Here is a 27,749-nt window from a genome sequence, read left to right as displayed (position 1 = left end):
AATTTTCTCGCATTTATGATTTACAATTTCACTTTTTTCAATAGTAATATCATCTTAGCTAAAATATCCGTCTTAAAATTTTTTTCATCTCCTATTAACTTTTGCATATTAGTATAATACCATCGCTTATATAGTTAAATGTTATATAATGCATTATTAAATAATACCAAATTTACTCAAAAAATAAGCAATTGTAATATATGACTTTTCAAAAATTCTGTGAAAATAAGCAAATAAAAAATATGACATTGGCAAAAAATATCATTAATTTTACGCAAATCTAACCTCTAACTGTGGCTAAAATAGCATGTGACTAAGCAAACGATATTATTACCTATACATATATTCACTAGTCGAAATAAGAAATTTCGGACATGTGACTTTCGGCTAAGTTTCGGAATAAATTTCAGCCAAAATTTGTCTGAAATTAATTTCGGCTTAATTTTGACTCACATGATTTCCGAAGTTCTTTTCCGAAGTTCTTCCGATGTTCTTCTGATGTTCTGATTTTCTGAAATTCTGATCATTATATAAAACTCGGTTTCCAAAATTTATTATGAACAAGTGACACTTATGTAAAACTCAAAAAAAAAGAATTTATGTAAAATCCAATAAAAAGCAACAACTTCCGTCAAATTTCGACTAACAAAAATGAAGATTTATTATTATTATTTTTAACGAATGTTAAATTTTCTATTAATAGGATTTACGGCCAAATATTCTCTCGCATTTTTCCTATCCGAAATTTTATATTTTATTGGCACAAATCTACTGAGAATATTATGCACTGGAATTATGCAATCTTGACCTTCAGGGTAAAATTTAGTACCCCAAAGTTCGACATTGCAAATTTCATCGTCTTCAATACTGAAATAATAACGAGAATTCGCTGGTTGATACCATCGAATGAATGCCAAATTATGTTCCAATTCTCCATCCGGTAAGTCAACCTTGTGGGAAAAAAAGAATTGAACTTGTCCAGGATAACAATAGGACCCCGGATATCTAATATAAAGGTCATAATGGACTTTTGGCCAAAAACACCCCTTTTTGCTGAAACTCAAAAAATCGTTTTTTGTAAATATCTCAGCATCCAGTAATTCAATTTTAATGAACATTTTTTTATTTTGTAGCCCTCATTTAGCTCTACATTTTAAAAAAAAGTTCATCAAAATTGGACCACTGGATGCCGAGATATTTACAAAAAACGATTTTTTGAGCCCTGAAAAATGGGCCAATCTGCCGAAAGTGTGACTTATGACCTGTTTTGGAGATATCCGGGGTCCTATAACAATCGACGCTACCGTCTTGTGTTATAAATTTGGCTAAAACATACGAGTTCTTTACGTGTCGAGCTGACATATTTGACCCTAATGTCTCTGAATCGATTCTACATCTACCGAACTGTTTCATTTTGACGGAAATGATCCTTGAATTCTCGTGGCCTTCTCTGAATGGCTTTCGAAACTCAAGTGTTTCATAAGTCGCCAAATAGTATTCGATTAGTAAATCAAGCATTGAATTTGATATCACTATATTTTCAGAGGCGGGACCCAACATTTCACCTGGAAATGACTCGCTTCAAAGTGACTTATTGATTGTTGAATATTCCGCGAATTCAACCAAAATCGTTCCATTTCATCGGCTGAAAATTCGTCAGCCTCTGCCAAGGATCCAACAAAAGCTCGATTATTGAGAAGTTCTAGTCCCTTTACATTTTCTCCAGAATTTATAATACTATCAATGTGGATATCAGCCATCATTCGTCGCATAATTTCCGGTTCTATTTTCCTATGGCTGTTCGGTAAGGCGCCTAAAATTTAAAATTACGATTATGCATAAATTAAGAATAAGAATATTAAACCTAAATAAATAGTTATAGTTTACCTAATACACCGTTCATGCGTTCAAAGGAGAAACACCAGAATGCGTATAAAGGTCCAAAATCATATGTACATTCACTCAAATGAAGTGAAAGATGGAGATTAGGAGTAATTTTATCTTGTCCATAATGTTTCTCAATCAACTTCACAATTTCAATCAATCTCTCATGCGATTCTCTCACAGCATCAAGTTCTAAAATTCGACTTACGAAAGCTGTACAAACTCTCACAAAATGATGGAGAATTTTCCGATCACGTACCTAAAAAGTGACTCCATAGCGATACCGTAAGCGTAAATTGTGAAAAAGATTCGCCATTGATCTGCTGTAAAATTTGAAAATCCTTCTCCGCAATGGATTTTCCCAGGGATTCGTCCCAAATCGGATGGAATCTGAAACTCATCCATTTTTTTTTGAATTTTTATAAACGATTGTTGGTTCAAAATTCCTTCATCAACTCAAATTCTTTTCACTATCCATCTCGCGATGCCTAGAAATAAGCAGTGCATTGGATCGACAACAATGAACCTTATAGGGTCGAAGTATGACAACTGCAATAATTCTGACCATCTAACTCCAGTATCTTTCGTAAAACGTTTTCGTGAAGCATTAGAGCTACAACGTCGCCATTCATGTGCATTTTCACGAAACTCGGCCAAATCTCGAGTAACAAACCATTCGTCTATATTGTCCATCCTGGCGAAATTATTTTGTCGATTCTCATAATTTGCTCGTTTTTTGCACCGGTGACGTGATGCAAGTGCTGAAATATGCCCGCATATCTTCCTTGCCACGGGAACATCACACGAAACTAGTACTAAAGCCGCACGAATATTTTTTCTGTTTTGGCACTCAAATGTTCGATTTAGAGTTATTCCACTCCATAGTAATTCTAAATCATTGACAATTGGTGCTAAATAGTGATTGATTTGGTGTAGGCTCACTTCGTTAGGACCTGGTAATATTCTGAGAATTAATAAATTTTCTCTTTTAAATCGAATGTCCCGAGGCAAGTTGCAAATGGCGATATATATCACACCGGTGCTGTGAATTGTCCCTTCATAGGGTTGGAACCAATCCACATTCAGCATTAGACCGAGGTGTGAATCTGCAACTTCAGGCCAGAAAAAATTAGGCGAATCATGATAAGAAGTATCCTTAAATGTTTTCCACACTTGACCATCGTAAATGTCGGTCAATATATTTTCAGAATGTGATCGATCGGACGAATGTCTGAGTGACCTTTTGAATCCAGATCGAAGATATAGGGTTGCTAATTGTTGACGAATTGTAGAAAATGGATAAATCATCTCAATTCGATTTGACACTTTATTTAATAATCTTATTTGATGAGATAAAGAAGTTTGGCACTTCTGGCGTCTCGATGAATTTGGAAATTCGATATGTTGACATTTCATAATGGCAAGAATTTCATCTTGATGAAACTCCTCTACTTCTTGTTTGTTGTATAATTTGTGACACTTCGTACATACCGCAAAGCAATGAAATCGATCTTCTATGTTGAGAATATTTCTCGCTTTGTATAAAGTGACGGGAAAATTTTCAAATGCGGTATCGCCAATTTCATCCAATAACAGTTTTATGAACTTTATTAGTGATTTAGTTGCTGTTTCTGGAATGCTAAATCTCATTCGAAATTTCATAATCCATATTAAAATCCATAAAAACTTATTATTATCGCTAGTTGGAGTTGGAGTGACATCTGGGTCTTGATATGGTTCGAAAGAAGGGCGGGCATAAATAATCTTTAAAAGTTTTAGAATTGTTATTTTCTGATTCATCATCTCCATTCGATTCGTCATCTCCATTCGATTCGTTATTTCCATTCGATTCGTTATCTCCATTCGATTCGTTATCTTCATTAGTATCTTCGCTTTGATCTTCGGCCGTACTTTCTCTCAGGTGATAAATCTTGTTCGATGTTACCGATGTTACCAATGGAAACTCTGGTCAAAATGTACCTTGATCTACGTCTTCGAGGCAATCGGTCAACTCTTTGCTCATTTAAAATAGTCAATTAAGATGATTCATCATTAATATTTTCAGTATTTTCCAAAACTTCGAATAGTTTGTTATCCCAAATTTCAGTATTTTCGATAATTACTTCTGAAACATCTGACGAAAGTTGGCTCGATAATTCATGTCGATTCTTTGTGCGAAAAGCAACTAACATTCCTTCGCAATCGCTACAGAAACAGGGTACTTTACGAATTCTTAGCTGAACGATTGATCGAGTAGTAACTCGAGGTGATCTGGTAGAACCCCAGATATCTCCAAAACAGGTCATAAGTCACACTTTCGGCAGATTGGCCCATTTTTCAGGGGCTCAAAAAATCGTTTTTTGTAAATATCTCGGCATCCAGTGGTCCAATTTTGATGAATGTTTTTTTAAATTGTAGAGCTAAATGAGGGCTACAAAATAAAAAAAAGTTCATTAAAATTGAATTACTGGATGCTGAGATATTTACAAAAAACGATTTTTTGAGTTTCAGCAAAAAGGGGTGTTTTTAGCCAAAAGTCCATTATGACCTTTATATTAGATATCCGGGTCCTGATCTGGTAGTAATAGGATTTTCATCAAGTACACTAGATATCGTTCTTATTCGTCCCATTTTGTCAAAAATTTCAGATAATTTTGATAATTATGGAATTGTATCAAAATTTGTTTCGATTCAATAATTATCATATAATTGTTCGCTAGTGAAGTTTCAACTAACGAATTTTCAACTTGAGCGATCAACTTAAAGTGATTTATCGAATTCTCATCAAACTTTACGAATTTTCCATCAACTTTAAGTGATGTATTGAATTCTCATCAAACTTTACGAATTTTCCATCAACTTTAAGTGATGTATTGAATTCTCATCAAACTTTACGAATTTTCCATCAACTTTAAGTGATGTATTGAATTCTCATCAAACTTTACGAATTTTCCATCAACTTTAAGTGATGTATTGAATTCTCATCAAACTTTACGAATTTTCCATCAACTTTAAGTGATGTATTGAATTCTCATCAAATTTAAGTGATTTGGCGAATTTCACATCAACTAAAATTGATTTATCGAATTTCTATCAACTTAACGTAAAGTAACTTATCGAATTATTAATAAAAAATTCGATAAATCACTTATCAAATTTAAGAATTTAATAGTATAAATTAAGCTTTTGATCAAATTTTTAACTATAAATAAACTATAAAAAAACTCGATTCTTCAAAGTTTCGTCCTAGAACTTAACTTTTTTTTCTTACAATTTCAAAATACTTTCGTGTAAAATTTTATTATATATTTTTACAAATTTAATAAATTTAATAAGAGTAAATAAATTTTGGCTATTTTAACAATTAAGAAAAGTTCTATTTTTTCAAATATGTCAAAGGACACATCAAAGAATATTAATAAAAAGGGAGAGAAAAAAGGAACCGAAAGAAACGAAAGAGATGTTTTTTATCTCGTCCCTCCTAATGTTGATGAGGAAGAAACTGCTTTACGAACCTCCAATACGTCATCGGAAACTTTACGATCCCCCTTCAACATGAAATCATCTTCTTCATCACTGAGTACTTTAAGATCCCCCTTCAACAGGACCCCGGATATCTAATATAAAGGTCATAATGGACTTTTGGCTAAAAACACCCCTTTTTGCTGAAACTCAAAAAATCGTTTTTTGTAAATATCTCAGCATCCAGTAATTCAATTTTAATGAACTTTTTTTTATTTTGTAGCCCTCATTTAGCTCTACAATTTAAAAAATTGTTCATCAAAATTGGACCACTGGATGCCGAGATATTTACAAAAAACGATTTTTTGAACCCCTGAAAAATGGGCCAATCTGCCGAAAGTGTGACTTATGACCTGTTTTGGAGATATCTGGGGTCCTCCTTCAACACGAAATCATCTTCATCACCAAGTGCTTACAACCTCTCTCTCCAATACGAAATCATCTTCATCACCGAGTGCTTCACGAACTTCTCTCTCCAATACGAAATCATCTTCATCACCAAGTGCTTCACGAACTTCTCTCTCCAATACGAAATCATCTTCATCACCAAGTGCTTCACGAACTTCTCTCTCCAATACGAAATCATCGTCAAATATTATTAAATCAAAGCTTGCAGGCTTACAAGTAAAAATTCCGAAAATCCATTTACCGAAATCGATGATTCTAGACGAAAGTCGAGTTGAAGCGAACCGAAACTTTGCGATCGTCGGAAAAAAATTTGAGTAATTTTGGTAAATTTTGATTATCGATTCTTAATTGTTTATTGACGAATGTTTTTACGATATATAGATATATATTTGAAAACCTTCAATTTTTAGATCTGAAGATAGAAAATGGGAAATTAAGAGCCGATAATATGGAATTGCAATATAAGATAGACAAACTTAATAAAGAATTTGAAGAGTCGAAAGAACTAAATGAAATGCTAATAAAAATAAATGAGGAATTCGGAAAAGAGAACGACAGACTTTATGAACGAATCAATTTTTATAAGAACCTTCAGATGCCAAGAAGCATAAAAAAAAGCTCAAAGCCTAAACGTAAACATCAAAGGTATCATAAATTTTTGTTATCCGTTTTATAACTATTCGTATAATTAATTACCTTTTATTTGCCAACGTTAGGAATAATGATAGTGAAGATTCGGACGACGAAATTATTGACGTGGATGTTGAAATGGACGAAAAGGATGAAAAGGACGATAAGGATGAAAAGGACGATAAAGATGCAAGGGTTAGTAATATTTTAAAAAATGGTTTCGTGCTAATATTTACCGAATTTTTTATTACTGTTAATAATTTAGATGGAAATGAAGACCATTTTGAAAACTATGCCTGCCAAATTCGACCTGACTATGATCAAACGTTTATGAGCAAAACTAACGTAGACATAAGAAAACAATTAATACCAGAACTAATGAAGAGCTTAAAGCCGAATTTTAACCCCACCTACGATAAGTTGACGAAATGGCTAATGTCGTTGCATAAATCTAGACGAAGTAGGAATAATTACAAGAAAAAGGGAAGACTCGATAGTGACGATCGTCATCTACACGCAAATGGGAGGATGAATGACGTAAGAATTTTGGTTGTTTTTAGTTAAATATAAACGTTTTACCTATGTTATTTTGCGTTTAGAAAAAAATTTGTCGACTAAAAGCTGCCAAAGCTTTATATGATAAAGACGACGTGAAAATCGCTCACTATGAAAAACAAGAGATGATCAATATCATTCAAGATATCAGATATCATTCACCGGAGTTGAGTGAAACGGATGAGGAAAATGCGTCAGAAAAATGTCAAATAGTTGTGTATAATCGATCATGGAGATCATCGGAGGTATGTACTAACTTTCGACTTGTTATAGTAATTTATAGATTTACACTAACTTGTTTCTTTCTAGTTAAAAACTTTTTTTAGGGAAGTATTGGATCCTTATTCATTTACACAACAAAACGCACAACTAACCAGACATAGAAATTATGACGATACGTTGCAAAATTTTGACGTCCAACCTCCGAACGATGCACTACAATGGACATGTGTAGAACCAGGAAATGGTAATGTCGTATATGATTCTGATATAGGATACGAGAGTATATACGATGACTATATGTACGATGATGCTGACACGTTTTAATAAAGTGTTGGTAATTATTATATACATTCGATGTTATTTCGCTAAAATTTAACGTTCGATGTTATTTCGGTATAATTTTGCTTTAACCTTTATTTTATTTGTTTATTGTATCAAAAAATTAGCGTTGTGAATTAAGTTGATGACGAAAGTCGTCTTGAAGGTGTTATATTATATAAATAGGACATTCTTATAATATATTATTATTAGCGTAGCATATAAATTGAACATTATAATAATTAGTATAAATTAGTATTAAATATATAGTATTAAATATTTTATTAAATAAATAACAATTTATTGCGTTTAAAAGCTGACCGAATGTTAAGTATTCGTTATAATGAATGTTATCTGAAAGTTATACGATTTTTTATTCTGAAAGTCATATGAATGGTAGATCAAAATCTACCGAAGTTTAGCTAAAATTTAGACGAGTGGCAGTCTGAATGGTAACACTCGATAAAAACTTTCGGTTAAGAGATTCGTCTAATTTTGGCCGAATTTTAGCCATAATTCGGGCCAAATTTGCCTATACGAAATCTGGCCGAATTGGACTATTTCGACTAGTGATTGCTCGGGGTCCTGTTTAGACTTAATTAAGAAGTCTTTTTAATAAAATGTCAGATAGTAATTCAATATTGTTATAATTTTAGTTATTTTAATAAAAATTAATTAAGTAAATTAATAGGTTTCGATTATATTTCGGTATATAAAAGTTTTGGGAATTTCAGGTCAGTTTCGGGTTTCAAGTTTTGGGAAAAAAACACCCATCCTAAAACTAAGTTTTGGTATATACCTAAACCTAAAGGGTTTCAGAAAGTTTCAGTTTCGGGCCCCATGTTTAGCCAGAGGTCTTAACTAGACAATAAAATTGTAATACTTGGAAAATTTTTAACATTAAAAAATAATATGAATTCAAAAAAAATAAACTGGTAATCTTATTCACCAAAGTGAAATCTATCAAATTACTGATCCGATTTTTAAAAAAATGCTTACATAAAGAGTTATAAGTATTTAAACTTCAGTGATTTTCATATTATTTGTCTGAATTTGAAACAAATTTTTTATCATGTGAATGCAATTTTATTGGCTGAAGATCATCATAATTTGAGCTGAAATTATGATAATTTGATGCCAGCCCGATTATCATAATCAATTTTTCACGAGAGAAACAAGTGATCATGAGAAAATTTTTAGATTTTCACATGTAAATAAAAATGTTTTATTTGAATAAACTAACCATTTTTTTAAATGCCACGTAAAACAAAAAGGCAACTGCAAGTTAACAAAATACTTAGAAAAAAAGGATGTTACATATCCAGAGAAACCGAGATAGAGACTGTTGAAGGTGAAAAATGGATGGATAATAAGAATATTAACAAGTGGGCAGAAGGTGAAATTGTTGAAGACCAGATAGAGGATGAGATAAATAATGATTTGACAAAAGATTTGAAAGAGTTTGAGAAAGTGGAAAAAAAGCTTATTACTGAAGTTCTTTGTTGGCATGAGAAAGCTACAAGTAGTATCAGAACAGCATACAATAAAACTTTAAGAACCACAATCTGGAGGAACACAAAAAAAAAGGAAGAGTTAGCGCGTGATGCAAAAGGAATGAGAACTCTTGATACATTATTTAGAAGTACTGAAAAATCAATTAATATGCCCTTACCACAATCATTAAAACCACAATCTCTATCCCCATCTCCATTTTTATCTTTTGAAACTACATCAAATTCTTCTTTAATTTCCAAAGAGATTACAAGAAATCTACAGATACGTCTAGATGAAATAAATCAGCAATGCACAGTAACAAAAAATGTAAAAATGAATAAAAATGTTTTTACCTATAACTATTTACACCATCTAAGTATACGCAGATATATACAGTTATTATTAAATGGTTAGGGTAAAATGGATGCCAGTAATCAGATTGCACAAACTGTATAGAGCAAAGGTGATTATATTGCAAGATGTATTCGAAAATGGGGAGATCATTTTATAAAAACGGAAGAGTTTCTTATCCATCATCAAGGGAAACATACGAAACTAGAAAGTTTGCTAAATGATGAGGACTTTAAGGAAGAATATCAAGCATGGTTATGACAACAAAAACCAGAGTCACATACCCCTGGAAACCTGAAAGTATATATTGAAGGAATGGTATTTCCTAAATTAACGGGCCATATCAAAAAAGATACAATTTCTGAGAAAATATGCCGAAACTACATGTATTTGTGGGGATATAAGTATGATGAAAGAAAAAAAGGGGGTTATTATAATGGGCATGAGCGACCAGATGTAGTGAAATACAGAAAGAAATGGTTGAAGAGGATGTTTAAATATCAAAGGTTAATGAAAGATTTTAATAGTGATATGATGAATATAGTTTCAGAACCCCAACTTAAGCCAGGAGATAAAGAATTGGTTCAGATAATGTATGATGAATGCCATTTTTACGCAAATGATGGATAGCAAAGAATCTGGATGAGAGAAGATGAAGATATCCTACGCTCAAAACACCAAGGACGTTCTATTATGGTTTCTGCCTTTCTTTATCCATGCTACAAGTTGCTACAATTATCTGATGAACAAATGCAGGAAAATCTACACATTAAAAGTAAAGAAGCTTTTATTCTTCATTCAGTACAAACAGATGGATATTGGAAATCGGAGCATATGCTGGATCAGGTAGATCAAAAATTTATAGATCTAAAATTAGGAAATATGATAACAAATCTCTTTTACAAAAATTAGCTCATGCATCAAGCTATTCCGATTTTTGAGATATTGCACCCTAGTTGTGTTGGTTTATTTTGTTTTGACCAATCTACGAACTATAATGCAATGGCAGCTAAAGATGGTTATCGGTCCTACAGGTCCTACTCGGTCCTGGACTGGTCAGTTCCAGGACTTGTAGGACCAGACCGCGGTCTTTCATTTTTTCTTGGCGCAGTAGGACCGGTCCTGAGACTGACCTGGTCTTTGTATCGGTCTTTATATAAAAGTTATTACATGCATATTGAAACTTCTAGAAAAGACTGTCTCCCTGTCTCCAAGGTAAAAAAGAAAATTAACGTTAATAAAATATAGTAAATCCGTCTTTATACATATTATTTGCTTATAATATACGTCTGGAATGGTTCCTATAAATTTATACAATTAGTGTTCATTTATAAAGGAAGACTGTTCCTAGTAAAGTAATAGAAAATTTTTTATTTGCAGAAAAAAAAAAAAGACTAATCGGTCTTAAAAAGACTGCAGTCCTTAAAAAGACCGTAGGTCTTATTGTAAGTGTTACAAGACTGAAAGACCGCGGTCCTACATTAAGATGGACCAGTCTGTCTTTTTAAGGTGTAGGACTGCGAGACCGTGGTCTTTTAGGACCGATGACCATCTTTAATAGCAGCTGATGCACTAATTGCGGTAAGAATGAATTTGAGTTCTAGAGGAGCACAATCCAAAATGCGTGACGGTTGGTACATCAATGAAAATGAAGAGAAACTTGTACATTCGATGGTATTTCCAGACAATCATAAACTAAAAGAAAAGCTGAAAGGTATCAAGCAGGTGCTTACAGAGTGTAATATTTGGCCAGAGAAGGGTATACGTTTGATGTGTGAGTAATGTTCTGGAAAACAAGATGATATTGATTCAGAAAGGCTAGATTGTTATGCATGAAGAATAATGTCACTGCAACCAGATTTTTGTGAATAACGGTCAATATTGGAAGAGGTAATAATTAAAGCAGGACATATTTTTGAACGTTACCCAAAATTTCATTGTGAGTGTAACTTCATAGAACAATATTAGGGTTTTGCAAAACGGGAAATAAGACGGTTATGCAATTGTAATTATAATGACTTATTGTTACAGGTTCCAGAAGTTCTTATTTGTGTTTCTGTAACAACTATTTGTAAATTTGCATGCAAATCATGGAGATATATGGATGCATACAATAAAGGGTTAGAAGGTAGGACCGCTGAATAGGCTATTAGCAAATATAAGTCATATCATCAGTTACCTGACAATATTGAAAGAATAATGGATGATTTAGATAATCTGTAAGTGATACATACTTTACATACTTAATTGCTGGCTTTGCATTACTGAAAAATGTTATTTAAAATGAAATAAAATAAAATGCGTAACACTTTTTTTCAGTTAACATTTTTTGCAGTGATATATCATGGTACCGATAAGCCGTCAGTGTGAAAATTTATCAAAAATCTCAGATTTTTATTGGCTGATTTCCAAACACGTGATTAAGGGTCGGTTCCAAAAAAATTGAAATAAAATCACGTGATTGTCGAGTTAAGACTTCCGGCACTATAGCAAATATGATTTTGCTTGGAGCTTCAAAATAAACGTGATAATCAATATATATATGATCAGCAAATAATCGGTAAAGTGATAATAAGCATATTCGCCCTGTTAGTCATTCCTTACTGAAACTTTTCAAATATAATTAACAATTTCAAAATAATTATTTTGATAATACCAGTAAATTGTTACAGTGTAATTACAATCTCCTCTTTCTACAACGAACCTCGATATAATGAATAATATAATATAACAGATCATCCAATGTAGTACCAATTTTAAATATAAAAAAAACCTTGGTATAACAAAGTCTACTATTTATTTATTGTATAATGTAATACAAAGTAAAGTGTGTGAATTGCTTATATAAATATGCCATTTGGTATAACAGATTTTTTTACAACGAATTTTTTTTTCATTATAACAAAGAATTTTTGTGGTTTTTAATTGAACATTCTTTAGTAATACTGGTAAATTTTTTGTAATTTTCTATATAAGATAATTTACCCCTTGCTATTTTATTAAATATGGTAATTATTTATATAAAAATAGATTTTTACACTATACTTATCATTACTTTCATTTATTCTTCTCTTTGATATTGTTATCCTATTAACAATTAAAGCTGACTGAAAAACTTTAACGCTTTAACAGGTTAACTGGAGTTTAACTTAATAGGAGAGTCTTAAGTTGTTCACAAATAATCACGTGAAATAATGTTGGATGTTCAGTTAGGGCGATGACATTTATTATATAATATTTTAGGGGGTGGGGTCACAAAAAATCTTATGTTATACATATTAATGTTTATCACGTGATATAATCAACCTATATAACTGATTTAGTGGCTTAAAAATTTATTAATCATTTGTGTTACTATAGAAGTATTTTGACAACAAAGGCATTAGATTTTAATTTATTGTGTAATGAAGAAAAATTCAAAGCATCAAGTGGGTGGCTTGATAATTTTAAAAAGAGTTATAATCTTAAGCAGTACAATATTCATGGGGAAGGAAATAGTGCACCAATTCAAGATCTTGATTCAATAAGAGAAAAACTTTGTCAAACATTAAGAGATTATGATCCAAAAGATATTTTTAATTGTGATGAGACAGGTCTCTTCTGGAAAATAAAACCAAATCGTACAATATCTAATAGTTTTGTGACCAGAACTAAGCAATCTAAGGATCGTATAACTATTTTATTTACCTGCAATTCAACCGGAACTGAAAAATTGCGCCCTCTATTTATACATAAATATGAAAATCCCAGAGTGTTTAAAAATATTAACAAAAATTCCCTCCCAATCAATTATTATTGGAATAAAAAAAGTTGGATACAAGTGTCTATCTGAAACGATTATCTTAAAAAATTAGATTCTTATATGAGAGCACAAAATAGGCACATACTTCTACTTGTTGATAATGCTTCAATACATGCTTTATCTGAAAATACAACTCTCACGAATATTGTCATTGAATACCTTTCTCCAAATACTACATCTCACCTTCAACCCTGCGATCAAGAAATCATTAATAGTTTTAAAGTAAGAAGTAAACTTTATTTGTTTACTGTAATTGTTTTAAATTTAATGTTGATTTTTTTATTTTAGGCACAATATAGAAAGTTGTATTTGCATAATCGGATTAAAGCTTTTGATAATTTCAATGAACATGGCACTGAACTTGGTGAAATTGACATTAAAAAATGTATCAAATATATTGCACGTGCGTGAAATAATGTTACGAATGATACAATCAAAAATTGTTGGCTAAAAGCAGGTATTATACCTGAATATGGTGAGCCAAGTTATGATGAAAGCATCAACCATGAAGTTTATGAGAACAATGCTGATATACAACTTGAACTTGAATGCCTAAAGAAGTTGGAAGAAGTTCAAGTCTTAATAAATAAACTTGATTTTGAAGATTCTTTCACAGCTGAAAAATTTGTTCTTTATGACGATTCTAAGGTAACAACAGAAATGATTTCTGATGATGAAATTTTAAAAGCAGTTCAACCTAACAATCCAGAAAAAGAAGAAATTGAGAAGGAACCTTTACCAACAATAACTCATAACGAAGTTATTAAATATTATGATAAAGTGATCTTATATTTACAACGTCAGAAAAATAATTATGGTTCAAATGATGAGGAAATTAAGTTTATAAAAAAATTAAAAAAAGAAGCTTTAAGAAAACACTTTTGTTCTACAAAGCAAATCAATCTTGATAATTTTGTTAATGTAATTGAATAATTCTATTAATAAAAATTTATAATTATATTAATTTTATACTGACATAATTAATTTGCACTGTGACGTATTAAATTGTATTGACGTAATTAATTTTATATTTAGATGTAATTATTCAACAAGCTAATAAAATTTCAATATTTATATAAAATATAAAGTATTTTCTGATCAAGCAAAATGGCATTATGTGGTTCTAGTTTTGATACCACTCAAGTATTTATTAACGGCTACAGCAAAATCATTTAAAATAAATATTTATTCCCGCTTTAATAAATCATTTGCTGATGAAAACATCATTGACTAATTCTTTATTTATAACACTGCATCAACAATAGCTTTTCCAAGGCTATTTCCTATAAAAATAAAGAAAAAAGAAATGTTTGAACGTTTCTTTAAGTCAATTCACAAAAACTCCCTCCATTCAACTTACCCAAGGTCTTCAAGACCATTTCCAAGTCATTTCCTACAAAAATAAAGAAAAAAGAAACGTTAGAATATTTCTTTTAAATTACTAATTTTATAAAAACTCCTTCCTTTCAACTTACCTGAGGTCTCCAAGATGTTTCCAAGTCGTTCCCTACGAAAATAAAGAAAAAAAAGAAATGTTAGAACGTTTCTTTAAGTCAAATCACAAAAAATTCCTTCCATTCAACTTACCCAAGGTCCTTCAAGACCGTTCCCAAGTCTTTTCTTACAAAAATAAAGAAAAAAAAAAACATTAAAATGTTTTTTTTAAATTAATTTCCAAAACTCCCTCTATACTTACCTGAGGTTTTCCTGGTGTTTCCTGCAAAAATAAATAAAGAAGAAACGTTAGAATGTTTCTTTTAAATTAATTCCCCAAATTTCCTTCATTCAACTTACCCGAGATCTTTTAAAACCATTTTTAAGTCATTCCCTACAAAAATAAAGAAAAAAGAAACGTTAAAACGTTTCTTTACCCAAACTCCGCTTTAGAACTTTACCATTTTTCATTTTCCCCTAAAATCTAGAAGTCCATTTCCTAAAATAAACAGGACCCCGGATATCTAATATAAAGATCATAATGGACTTTTGGCTAAAAACACCCTTTTTGCTGAAACTCAAAAAATCATTTTTGTAAATATCTCAACATCCAGTGATTCAATTTTAATGAACATTTTTTTATTTTGTAGCCCTCATTTAGCTCTACAATTTAATAAAAGTTCATCAAAATTGGATCACTAAATGCTGAGATATTTACAAAAAACTATTTTTTGAGCTCTGAAAAATGGGCCAATCTGCCGAAAGTGTGACTTATAACCTGTTTTGGAGATATCCAGGGTCCTAAATAAACAAATTCCATTTTTTTAAGAAAAAACTAAAAAATCGATTAAAATAATTTAAATAAAAATTTTATTAATAAACTATTTTTTTTTTAGTTTTTTAAACTGAATTTGTATTCAGTTTACTGAATTTTTTTTTTTACAATCTATGGACCAGTGTAAAAAGATTGGTATCTCACCCGAAAAGGAAAGGATTTTATACTAAGAAAAATACCGTATGACTAAAACAAAATGGGCTGAAAAAAATATATATATTACAATGACTTTGAATAAACATTTTTACTAATATTTTTTTACCCTACTATGGATAGTTTCTCTACAAAATGAAGCAATGCATCACTAACTGATAACGAAAAGTTGATGATAATTAATGTTTACAATTATTTTTTGGGGCTAACTTTAAAAAGGAGGATCATCATCAGGTCACATTACGCAAGCGTGTTGCTGAGGTGTTTGAGCATAGGGGAAAGTACAGTTGGGAGGGTGATTTCAAACTGGAAAAGCCATAGAGATAATACTTTTACACTATACAAAATGCTTAAATATCCTAAATTACAATTGAATGGTTAAATTCTCATGATATTGCTTTTTCTGATGAATTAAGAAAATCAGAACTTTTGAAGCTGGTTTAAATAAACAAAGAAAAGGTTCCATTTTCTTGTGTTAACATTGCAGAACAATATGAATATAAAGTTAAATTTACCCCTCCATACCATAATTGTGAACTTCAACCTATTAAAGGTGTTTAATCAGTTGTAAAGGGTAAAGTTGCATGCTCAAGTCTACACCCAAACCTTTTATTTATTAGAAATTTACTTTTAAATGTATTTAAAAAAAAATTTTCTTCAAAGGTTATTGTAGAACTTCGGGAAAGAGCTTTTAAAAATGTTAAGAAATATTTTGAATCTGATAAAAATATACAATTAATTGATGAAGAATTTGACGCTCATAGTAGTTCTGATGAGGATCACATGACATGACATAATATTTATATTGTATTTTCCCAATACATACTGATAATATTAAATAAATAAAAAAAAATATTTATATAATAAAATTTTTTTTTATTGATGCAATGTTTGAGGTACCAATCTTTTTGCACCGGCCCATAGTAACTTTTTTTAAAAAAAAAAAAGATTATCTATAACGATCAGTGGTAAATCAGTATAAATCATATGACCGAAACCGTAATGGTTAAAATTACGGCATATCAGGCAGTGGTTAAAATTCAAAAGAAAACCTATGTGTGCTCAACATCACATGATATTTGAGAATTATTATAAATGGTGTGCGCCGTATATAAAAAATAAATTGAATAATGATAACTTATATGCACTACTATTAAAAAATTCAACATCCATATTTCAATTCATGTGCAGAGCGCGCATTCCACACATCCAATTTTGACCACTGTATCAGAACATTTTCAAAATTTGTATAATGCCAAAAACTATCAGTATAACATAGTTATATATTACAACGAAAAATTCGCTATGTTACACTAAATAATTTGTTATAGTGTTAACAAAGTTGCTTATAACGAAGGCCTGATCAGCCAGAACGCAAGATTCGTTATATCGAGAGGAAACTGTATAAATATTAGGATAATCACATAATATGAATAAAGCACTTAAGTTTTATAAGTGCAGTTTGTATCGATCTTTACTATATAAGAAATAAGTGACATTTAAATGGATGTCTCCACAAAATGCGTGATTGAGATTAAGATTGGGATTAAAGGTTAATCTGGTTTCACAAAAAACGTGATTAAGATTAAGGTTAATCTTAAGCTGAGATTACATATAAGATTTCAATTTTGCTCATCGAGTAAGATTAAGAATAAAAAAAATTAAGTACCGCAAGTTTCCTTATCTTTTATGTATTTTTTCTAATTGAAATATGCATTTATTTATTTAAATACATTTTTATGGTTATTTCAAGTGCAAAACGCGAAATGCGAAACTTTTAAACTATTTTTTTTCTTTAAACGTAAAATACATATTAAATTTGAACTTATATTTAATAAAAAAAAAATGGAACAAACTCATAAAAATGTTAAAAAAGATAGAGCTTCAAGAGCAAAATGGAGTGAAAGTGCAATAAAAGCACTATTTTCTTTTCTTCTTGAACACAAAAATAAGCTTGAAGAGTTAAAGTATACACGCGGAGCTACTTCTAATCCAGGAAATATTCAATTGTGAAAAGATGCTGAAGCTTTTCTTTTAACTTTTAACTTTGAAAACACTTATACATCAGGAAATTTGTTTAGGCGTAATTTAGTGTAATATTTCGAAGGTGGTGTAAAATTTCGAAATATTACACTAAAAACGTAATATTACAAAAGTTTACGCTCTTAAATTTGAATAATTATAGTAATTTAAGAATATCTCGCTATCTACTAATCCAATCAAGACGATCTATAGCTCATTGGAATCAGCTCATCAAGACGAATCGAATGGTAGTAAAATCGTATATTTACGTTTGATAGATGATTTTCTATTAATTTAAAACATTACTGCATACTATAGAGCGTTCTATCAACTGTAGAAATGCGATTTTACTACCATTCGATCCGTCTTGATGAGCTGATTCCAATGAGCTATAGATCGTCTTGATTGGATCAGTAGATAGCAAGATATTCTTAAATTACTATAATTATTCAAATTTAAGAGCGTAAATTTTTGTAATATTACGTTTTTAGTGTAATATTTCGAAATTTTACATCACCTTTGAAATATTACACTAAATTACACCTAAACAAATTTCCTGATGTAGTAATATTCAAATTGCTAATAAATGGAAGAATCTCGTGGATAACTATAAGGTTTTTTTTTAAAAAAAGGAAATATATTAAATTTTTTTATTAATTAATCTTAATTTTTTTTAAAGACACAACTTGCAGAGTCAAAAAAAAGTGGTGGACCTCCAATTACTATTCAGTATAAAGAAGAAATTGAAGCTATTTTAAATAAAGATAGGCCTACATTGAATCCAAAATCTTGTATTGATTCTTTTGAATTTTCATCAAGAAATGAAAAAAAACTTAATTTTCATCAAGAAAATCTGGTTGAAAAAAAACAAACAGAAACTCCATATGTGATTCCTAAAATTGGTAGAAGACATAAAAATAAATGTGAAAATGATGATACTGATATCAACTTTGATGATCAAAGTAAAAAAAAATCCAAAAAACATGGAAATAATTTAGGAAATATTCTTCAATATTGGATTGAACAGCAAGGAGTTAGGCAAATAGAACTTGATAAAAGAAGAAAAGAAAAAGAGAAAAAAGAACAAGATCAAAGATTAGAATTACTCCATATGAAGCAACAATCTGATATGATGCTGTTTGATATTTTAAACAATCTTTCAAACAGTTTAAATTCCTTACATACGAAGAAAAATCAAGTAAATCAAGTAAATCATGGTATAGTATTTAGTTTTCGTTGTGATTTGATTTCAAATCTCTGGTATATACATACATGCATATGTATGTGCGCACGCATGCATATACACGTACGCACATCTATTAACCTCTGATAAATAGCATAATGTGTAATACAATTTTAAACTTACATTAAATTTATTTTTATTTTATAGATGATTTAAATGATTTAGAATTTCCTCAATTTGATTAAATAAATAATTAATAATGTATCTTTTTGTGATTTTTTTGCAATTGATCATTTTATAATAAAGAAATTAGAAAATTCTAGAAAAATTTATTATTTGTTGTCTTCTCATATTTCTTTGATTCCATAAAAAAATTACATATTGAATTTCTAATTGCATTCCCTTCAGATGTTTCAGTAGCATTTAATTCCCTATTTGCATCAGTTCCTACTTCATGATATCGCTCTTCTGGTGGCAGAAAATCACATCTTTCTTCACAAATATTATGCAATATACAACAAGTAGTTACAATGTGTGATACTATTTCAAATGAAACTTCTAATTTGTTAAGAAGACATTGCCATCTACCCTTCAGTAAACCAAAAGCTTGTTCTACTTTAATTCTTGTTTGTGAATGTCTAAGATTAAAATATGTTTGCTCTTGAGTTAATCCTCTACCAATATCTTTATATGGCACTATTAGCCAACTAAGGTTTGGATATTTCTCATCACCTAAAAAATATTTATTATGAAAAGGAGTTACTGCTAAATTATTTTGATTTTCAAATTTATTATAAAGATCAGAATTTACTAAAATTCTACTATCATGTGTAGATCCTAGCCAACCAACACATATATCTAAAAATTTTTTTTCGTGGTCAACTACTGCTTGTAAAATAATAGAATAAAATCCCTTTCTATTAAAATAATCAACAGGAAACAAATGAGGTGCTTTAATTGGTATATGACTACCATCAATAGCACCAATTATATTGGAAAATTCTCTAATTCTTTTGAATCTATTTGTAATCCTATTTGTTCCTGATTCTGTAGTTGGAAAAATAATTTTTTCAGTTAAAAATTTGGAAATTATTACGTCAAAAAATTGTCTTAAAGCATAACTGATAGTTGATTCACCCATTCCAAACTTTTCTCCTATAGACCTAAAACACTCTCCAGTAGTAAGAAACCATAATGAAGTAGCAATTTTTTGTTCCTATGCAAGTCCAATTATACCAGGTTCATTACAATTTCTTCTTAAAAGTGGTATTATTTCACAATATAACCATTCAAATGTAGTTTTTGTTAATCTAAAATGTCTTTTAAATTTAAAATCTTGCATATTTAGATATATTTCATTAAACCAATAGTTAGATACTGCTCTATTTAGTCGTCTTAGTTCATTAATTTCCTCATTATATTGTGAGTATAATAGAATTAAAGGCAAAATGTTAAAGTCGTCTTCTTCTTGTTCAATTGAGTAAGAAGCAAATAAAATTTCTTCAAATTCAATATGTTTAATAAGTATAATAATTATTATTAAAATAATAATTTGAATTTGTTCATTAATTTCATTATTCATTATTAAAATATATTACAATTTAAAATTTCCAATAAAAAAAAAAATTAAGAACGCGTACTATAATTAATACATGTAACAGTAATCATGTTACACTAATTTTGTGAATCGAGATTAAATATTAATTTTTATTTCAAGCTGATCATAATCTTAATCCTAATCTAATCCCAATCACGCATTTTGTGAAGACGCCCAATGCCCCAATGTTACCTACACATGTAATCACAAGTTTAAAACATTAGGAATTTAGTTTTTTTTTAGTATCAAAAATTTTTTTGTCACTCTCATAATACAAAAAACCACATCACAAAACTTGGATGCATAGATAAATAATATATCGAATGAAATAAGGATAAATAATTAACTGAAGAAAAAATAATTAACTAAAGGAAAAATAATTAGGAAAATAAAATAATTTATATGATGTAATGTTTATTATCCAAAGCAAAGCGAAAAACTATATATATTTATAAACCTTAATGACATATTGGATCATGTGGCAAAATTTATTTATCTGCATATGTCATGTCAGCTAATTTTTTGCACTATATAGATAAATAAACTGATAAACAAAATAAACTAGTATTACAAATTATAAAATATATTGTACAAAAGTAATATTATATGAATAAAGTGTTTAATATAATATATATTGCAAAAAAAAAAATGTGAAAAAAAATGTTTTGTAGAATTAGAAATTTTAGTTAGATTTGTAAAAATAAAATAATATATTTTATTTACAACTAAATATAAAAAAATGTTTTATCAAAAAATACTTTCAGTTTTTTTTGTTTTTTTTTATTATTAGATCTAACATTACTTTGTTAAATACAGTTTTCTGGCATCATAGTAACTAATCATTTCTTTTCATCTAATCTTTTTTGTAATCTTTTGCAGTCTTTAATAGTATGCTAAAGTTTCTCAAAATTGAAAGGTTTAAAGAGAAGATCTTTAAGAATGCGTATCTAAGATATTGTCATAAAAGAAAGATTCATGATAAACTCTTTATTATCAAGGTCTATTGTAGCCTTTTATAGCATAAGACTCTGACTTTTATGCATCATAATTGCTCATGCAAGATGAACTGGAATTTGCAAGTATGAACAAGAAGTTCCAGATTTACTATTCTAGGTATGTTTAATTAGTACAATTGGTACAACTTTTTTACCCTCTAAATTAGTAATGGTGAAACTTTTATAATTATCGAAAGAGATTAAAACTACAATAGGAAAAGAAAGCAGATCTTGATTTTCTTTAAATATTATATCTTAAACAGTTCTATTGAATCATTGACTAGCCTAGTATTTGTCTATAAGTTTGCCATTGATATGATTCTTGCATCTTTCATCAGCAATATATATACTCTGATATATCTGATTCCACTTTTTTAACTTCTTTTCCACCTGTATATATAGCTTAAATTTTGGTAATAGGAATATCCAAAGATCAAAAGTCAATCTATATTTACTGCGTTAACTCCAGACTATTTTGTTAGAAACTTAGAATGAATAAAACAACAAAAAATCTACTACGTTTTATTATACTAAGCTTATCTTCAATTCATGCAGTAAGAATTTTTCAATCATCTATTCCATTATACAGTTTTAAAAAAATGGTTCTAAAGTTTTGTTGCTCTTTAGAATTTCCTGATTAATGTTATGTGATTTTAAATTTATACACTTCTTTAAACTACTTGTATGCTGCTGCATGTAGTACTTTGACCCGGATGAAAACCGTCATCTGGATTACACAAAAAAAAAATCCGGATTATATCCGGATTGACCTGGATTTTGAATCCAGATTAGATAATCCGGAAACCAGATTAGATTTACAAATGATTGGCAATAATTCTGGCCAGAATTCATAACGCCGGCCAGAATTACAAATTGTGTAACATTAAATTTTCATGCCAGCTGATAAAAAATTTTTTGCCCAGTGGCTAAACTATTTTCCCGGTGTCACATGATGTTAATTTCGGCCAAAATTACAAATTTGGCCAAAATTATTTAAGACCACGAAATTTACATATTTCCAATTTCATTAAATACTTTTCTTTAAAACAATTTCATATTATTTCAGCATTGTCTTAGACTATTGTTTAACATTTCTTTGTAAATTAACTAATTATGAAATTTTAAACAAGATATTTTTATATACAGCTAAAGATTACTATAAATAGATGTGTTAGGTTAGTAAGGCAATTTTTTAAGGATTTGTTTCTTCTTTCAAAAATTAAAGAATCATTTGAATCAAATTATATAACACTAGTTTTAATTTTTAAAAAAAGTTGTTATAATTATATAAATTTATAATATTGAACAATTTTTCATTTAAAACAATAATTATTATTTTGTTATAACAAAATAATATAAAGTTTTTTTTCTTTTGAACGTTTGAATGTGAAATCTAAAATTATTTGTTATTTGTTAATGTATAAATTTAAATAAACAAATCTGATACAAACTTTAATAAATAAATATAAATTTAATAAATTTTAATAAAAAAATTGGTATTAGGCGCAAAAATAATTAGCCATAATATCATTTAGATATAAATCTTTATGGATCAGCAAAATTATTATTAAAAAAAAAATAAAAAAAATTTCATCCGGATTCTAGGTCAAACTGGATATTTTTCATCCAGTTTATAATTCGGATGAAACCCGTAAAAATCTGGATATCTGAAAAAAAAAATCTGGATCAATCCAAATTGATCCGGATACGGGTCAAGACACTAGCTACATGTAATACCATTATTAAACAATGAATTTTGTCTTATATTATTAGTATACTGTATATAAGAAGATCAAGAACAGGTAGAAGTTAGCTGAAGTTATCAAACAAAATAATTAACTTACTAGGATTCAGAAATATATATAAAATGGTCAGGTTTGAGTTTGCGTATTTTGAACTAAAAAAATCATAAAAATCTTTCCTTTTTTAGATAATTTTTGATAATTCCAGTCAGAATTTTATTTCCTAATATAGTAACCGACTGACATTATCATAATTCCGGTCCTGAAAAAATGCATACAGCTCATAGAAAAAATTTTTTTTCATCACCTAACTCCTATATATATATTTCTGGGTCCTAACTTACTACCAAATGGTTTATTATCATGTTCAGAAAAAGTTTATCAGTACCGCCTATTAATTATAGTAAGCATAAAGCTCCGAATGGTTCAGGTTAAACTGGAAAACCGATTTGAAATCGGCTCAAAATTCGGTTTGGTTCAGTTTGGGTATTAGAACTGAAAAACTGGCAGTTCAGTTCAGTTTAATCCGATTTTTTATAAAAATGCGAAAAATCGAATAGCCGGCTATCTAGTAATCGTATAAAGTCAAGCCATATATCATTGAATTCCTCTCGACGAAATGCGTCGAATAGTGGTAAGATCATATCTCTAGCATCGATAGATCAAACGTTAAACTACGCTAAATGATTTATAAATAATTGGAATTAGCAAACTATCTATCGGTGCTAGAAACATGATCTTATCCACCATTTGATGCATCTCAGTGAGACGAATCCAATGAATATAAATTCGTTCGTGTATGACTACTGGATGGCGAATAATATCAAGTTTGCATTTTTTAAAATTTTTGAGCGTTAAAAATTAGAATGAATTTATTTGTCGTCCAATGGTCGTATAAATATGAATTAGGACTCATTGGATTCGTTTCACTAAGACGCGTTGAATGGTACTAAGATCATGTCCCTAGCACCGATAGATAGCTTGCTAATTCCAATTATTTATAAATCATTTAGCGTGGGTTAACATGTATTCTATCAATGCTAGAGACATGATCTTACCACCATTCGACGCGTTTCATCACGATGAATCCAATGATATATGGCTTGACTTTATACTAGTGGTCTGATCCGGATATCCATTTATCCGCGTACAGATAATCCGCAGACCTTATTACAGATACGGATTGTTACCCGTAAAAAATCTGGTTAAATCTGGGTAAATCTGTGCAAATAAATTTAATTAACAGATAATCCGCACAGGTCAAAATGCTAAAAATCAGCAAAAAAAATGGCGCGAAAAGCAGTGGTTATTCTTGGCTATTCTTGGCTATTCTTGGCTGTTTTTGGCTATTTACGAATTAACCTATACTATTTGTAAATAGTTTATACAAATTTGCGAATAGTTTATGCGATTTGCGCCATTTTTTTTGCCTATTTTTGATCATTTGACATGTGCCGGATGCAGATTTATCCGGATAATAATATAAGAAAATGGATAAAATTTTATTAAATTTATTTTAAACTTGCATAGTTTATTTTATTACAATAAAAAAAATTTTTTCTAAGCCACTTTTCTTTTGATAATGATGCAAGAAAATTAGCTAAATCCGGTTAGTTTATTTCTCAATTACGCCCAAAAAGCAAAAAATGAAACGAAACAATTAGATTATTCGCTTCTTGTTACATTATTCAATTATTCACTATCAACTAATATTTTAATGGAAAAACTCCTCCAGCTAGACGCCAATTCTTCTTACAAAACACCAAATTTTCTAACATATTTGGCGCCAATTGTGTCCTTTTTATAGGACCCCGGATATCTAATATAAAGGTCATAATGGACTTTTGGCCAAAAACACCCCTTTTTGCTGAAACTCAAAAAATCGTTTTTTGTAAATATCTCAGCATCCAGTAATTCAATTTTAATGAACTTTTTTTTATTTTGTAGCCCTCATTTAGCTCTACAATTTAAAAAAATGTTCATCAAAATTGGACTACTGGATGCCGAGATATTTACAAAAAACGATTTTTGGTCCTTCAAAAAATGGGCCAATCTGCCGAAAGTGTGACTTATGACCTGTTTTGGAGATATCCGGGGTCCTCTTTTTATAGTCATTACATTACCAGCTTCGCTAAAAAGCCTTTCACTCAGAGTAGAGGTAGCAGGGATGGCCAAATATTTTTTTGCTAATTTTGACAGCACTGGAAACCTAGTCTTATTAATTCTCCACCATGTTAAAGGACAATCATCATGATGAATCTTGGGGAGAGCTAAATAATTAGCTACTTCGTCAATGCTAATAGCATCATTTTGAAACATCCTTGCTAACAACGAATTTGATGACACTGGCTGTAATTCAGATTCTTGATCTTCATTACTAGTTAAATTTTTCATTTTTTGGTAAGCACTTTTCAATTGTTCTTGGGTTCTAATACGCAATGAATTAGAGGCAAATCTAAGTTCTTTGAATCTTGGATCCAGTAAAGCAGCCAACATCCCTTGCTCTTGTGGAACTTCCCAATAATGATTCATTGATCGGTAAAGTGCTGCTTTAACACGTTTTTCAAGATCAGTGTAATTTTGTGGCGTATTAATATTAATTTTTCTCCGTTTAGGTTGTTCAGAAATAGATTCATCTTCTGGAGCATCTTCATAACCAACATCATCATCAAAGGCTGTATCCGAATTGGTTAAGTCTATGTCCTCCACATTGGAATCATTATCTAGTAAAATCTTTTGTTTAATCATTCGCTAAAACGCTATACATTAAACTAATAGTTGCGTATTTACTTCCGCCCAAATATTCAGTTGCTCCAGCAAAATCTTCCAAGATTATGATTAATTTACTTATTTCTTGCCATTCATTTTCTGTTAGATTTATATTTTTCAGTCGCTTCCCATCACGTCGTGTTGAGAGATCAGGATTAATTAACATAGTAAATGCCAGAATATCAATGAGATCTTTGATTTTATTAAACGTTTCCATGCAAGATAACTGGAGTTCCATCGCGTGTCTACATCAGCAATCATTCGAAGGTATTCATCATTTTTTTCTAAATTCTGTAATGAAAATGTAGCATAAAAATATTAGTAAATTAATTAGTTAATATATTTCTTTGAAAAATGGAATTTTTTTTTAAAAAATAAAATTTTGTTAATTACTTCGTTATTATTGATATGGTTAGTTCTTTTCTGAATTTCCAGTAATTTTTCCGTTTGTTTGGGTGAAGTAAAAAAATTTATTAATCTTTTGGCTCGTGCAATTAAAACTTCAGCTGGCAATAATCCCTTTCCCACAACTAGTTGCAATGTGTGCGCTGTACAAGGAAGTCTTGTAAGCTCATTCATTAATCTTCCAGCTTTTACCATATTAGAACCATTATCTGTCGTCATTGTAAAGATCTTACCAGTAAGATTCCAATTTGAAATAATATCACGTAGTACTTCACAAATATTATCACCAGTATAAGGATAAGGTACATATTGAACTGCCAAGATTGCTTCACAAATATCAAAATTATTGTCAACAAAGGAACATGTAACACCAATGTATCCGCTTCTACTTCGTGCAGTCCATAAGTCTGTTGTTATGGAGCAAGAAATAATTTCTTCATTAAATTTTTTTACTAAAACAACTTTGATTTGATTGTATGCTTCAGCTAATAGTTGGTGAATTATTTTATCACTTGGAATTTGATAATTTGAATCAAATTCGCGAATAAATTCAATTAAACTTTCATCATTACATATACTAATTGGTCTATTGTCTTTAATTAAAATTCCAACAAATTTTCTGTCCCGGCAGTTTTTGACATCTGGATTATTTCGAATAATTTCATCTATGCGGGTTTGTGATAACTGATTATTTTTTCGTATCTCGCTCATCCTTCTTTTATGACTTTCCTCAGTAATTCGATGTGAAGCAAGATGAACAATAAAATTGCCAGTAGAATTATCAGAACTCATAAAATGACCACACGATTTTACACCATTTTTCCGTTGAACTTGAACTAAACATTTTACAATCCTTTTATATTGTTTAATTGGTTCATATTGATTAAAGTAACCCCATATCCAACTTTGTCCTGATGGCTTGGCATTTGGAATTAAAACTAGTTGGTCAGCTATTTTATTTAAGTCTATTTTTATTGAAGTTTTTTTTCGTTTTACATTATTTCTACCAGTTTTTTGCTGGTCATTTATGTCTGTATCTGATTCTAACTCAACTATAGGTTCATTTTGATCTAAATTTTACTGGTTTAATGGTTCACGTACCCTTTGCCTTGGTCTTTTTGATCCACTTGTTCTAAGAGTCAAGGTTTCAAAATTTTCTGGCTGCAGAATCTCTGCTAAATTTTCACTGGACATTGTCATAAAAAGGCTAGACTAAAAATCTATAAAGTAACACTTTTTTAGTCACTATCACATTTTATTACGCGAATTCGCATTTTTTGATCAACTGTTATACAAAATTAACATGCATAACAGATATCTGCACGGATATCCATGGATATCTGTATATCCGTAATTTTCTATCCGTTACTTAAAATTTATATCTGGATATCCACATATCTGTACAGATATCCGGATTTCATATCCACA

The 27,749-nt window shown here is 29.8% G+C and overlaps 6 protein-coding genes across 6 annotated transcripts; 5 read left to right on the top strand and 1 right to left on the bottom strand.

Annotated features, from left to right (window-relative positions):
• Window positions 1-3,920: 3,920 nt before the first annotated feature.
• On the bottom strand, window positions 3,921-4,190 carry OCT59_022893 (uncharacterized protein; the record flags this gene model as incomplete). The annotated part of the gene is made up of 1 exon (XM_025328049.2): window positions 3,921-4,190. One exon carries the CDS (start codon window positions 4,188-4,190, stop codon window positions 3,921-3,923), a length of 270 nt encoding a protein of 89 aa, XP_025168418.2.
• A 1,084-nt stretch (window positions 4,191-5,274) lies between these two features.
• OCT59_022892 (uncharacterized protein) lies at window positions 5,275-5,505 on the top strand (the record flags this gene model as incomplete). The annotated part of the gene is made up of 1 exon (XM_066150428.1): window positions 5,275-5,505. One exon carries the CDS (start codon window positions 5,275-5,277, stop codon window positions 5,503-5,505), a length of 231 nt encoding a protein of 76 aa, XP_066006464.1.
• Window positions 5,506-5,754: 249 nt separating this feature from the next.
• OCT59_022891 (uncharacterized protein) lies at window positions 5,755-7,545 on the top strand (the record flags this gene model as incomplete). Its single annotated transcript, XM_066150427.1, has 5 exons — window positions 5,755-6,128; window positions 6,196-6,459; window positions 6,531-6,639; window positions 7,044-7,244; window positions 7,309-7,545. The coding sequence occupies 5 exons, from the start codon at window positions 5,755-5,757 to the stop codon at window positions 7,543-7,545; spliced, it is 1,185 nt and encodes a 394-aa protein (XP_066006463.1).
• A 1,248-nt stretch (window positions 7,546-8,793) lies between these two features.
• OCT59_022890 (uncharacterized protein) lies at window positions 8,794-9,645 on the top strand (the record flags this gene model as incomplete). The annotated part of the gene is made up of 2 exons (XM_066150426.1): window positions 8,794-9,360; window positions 9,490-9,645. The coding sequence occupies 2 exons, from the start codon at window positions 8,794-8,796 to the stop codon at window positions 9,643-9,645; spliced, it is 723 nt and encodes a 240-aa protein (XP_066006462.1).
• Window positions 9,646-13,658: 4,013 nt separating this feature from the next.
• On the top strand, window positions 13,659-14,119 carry OCT59_022889 (uncharacterized protein; the record flags this gene model as incomplete). Its single annotated transcript, XM_066150424.1, has 2 exons — window positions 13,659-13,661; window positions 13,745-14,119. The coding sequence occupies 2 exons, from the start codon at window positions 13,659-13,661 to the stop codon at window positions 14,117-14,119; spliced, it is 378 nt and encodes a 125-aa protein (XP_066006461.1).
• Window positions 14,120-17,453: 3,334 nt separating this feature from the next.
• Window positions 17,454-19,058, top strand: OCT59_022888 (uncharacterized protein; the record flags this gene model as incomplete). The annotated part of the gene is made up of 4 exons (XM_066150423.1): window positions 17,454-17,617; window positions 18,196-18,244; window positions 18,310-18,847; window positions 19,021-19,058. 4 exons carry the CDS (start codon window positions 17,454-17,456, stop codon window positions 19,056-19,058), a joined length of 789 nt encoding a protein of 262 aa, XP_066006460.1.
• Window positions 19,059-27,749: the final 8,691 nt, after the last annotated feature.

Source organism: Rhizophagus irregularis, chromosome 32, assembly GCF_026210795.1.
Source record: "Rhizophagus irregularis chromosome 32, complete sequence".
Lineage (NCBI taxonomy): Eukaryota > Fungi > Glomeromycota > Glomeromycetes > Glomerales > Glomeraceae > Rhizophagus > Rhizophagus irregularis.
Note: the sequence above shows the minus strand (reverse complement) of the source record. Positions and strands in the feature narration are given on the sequence as shown.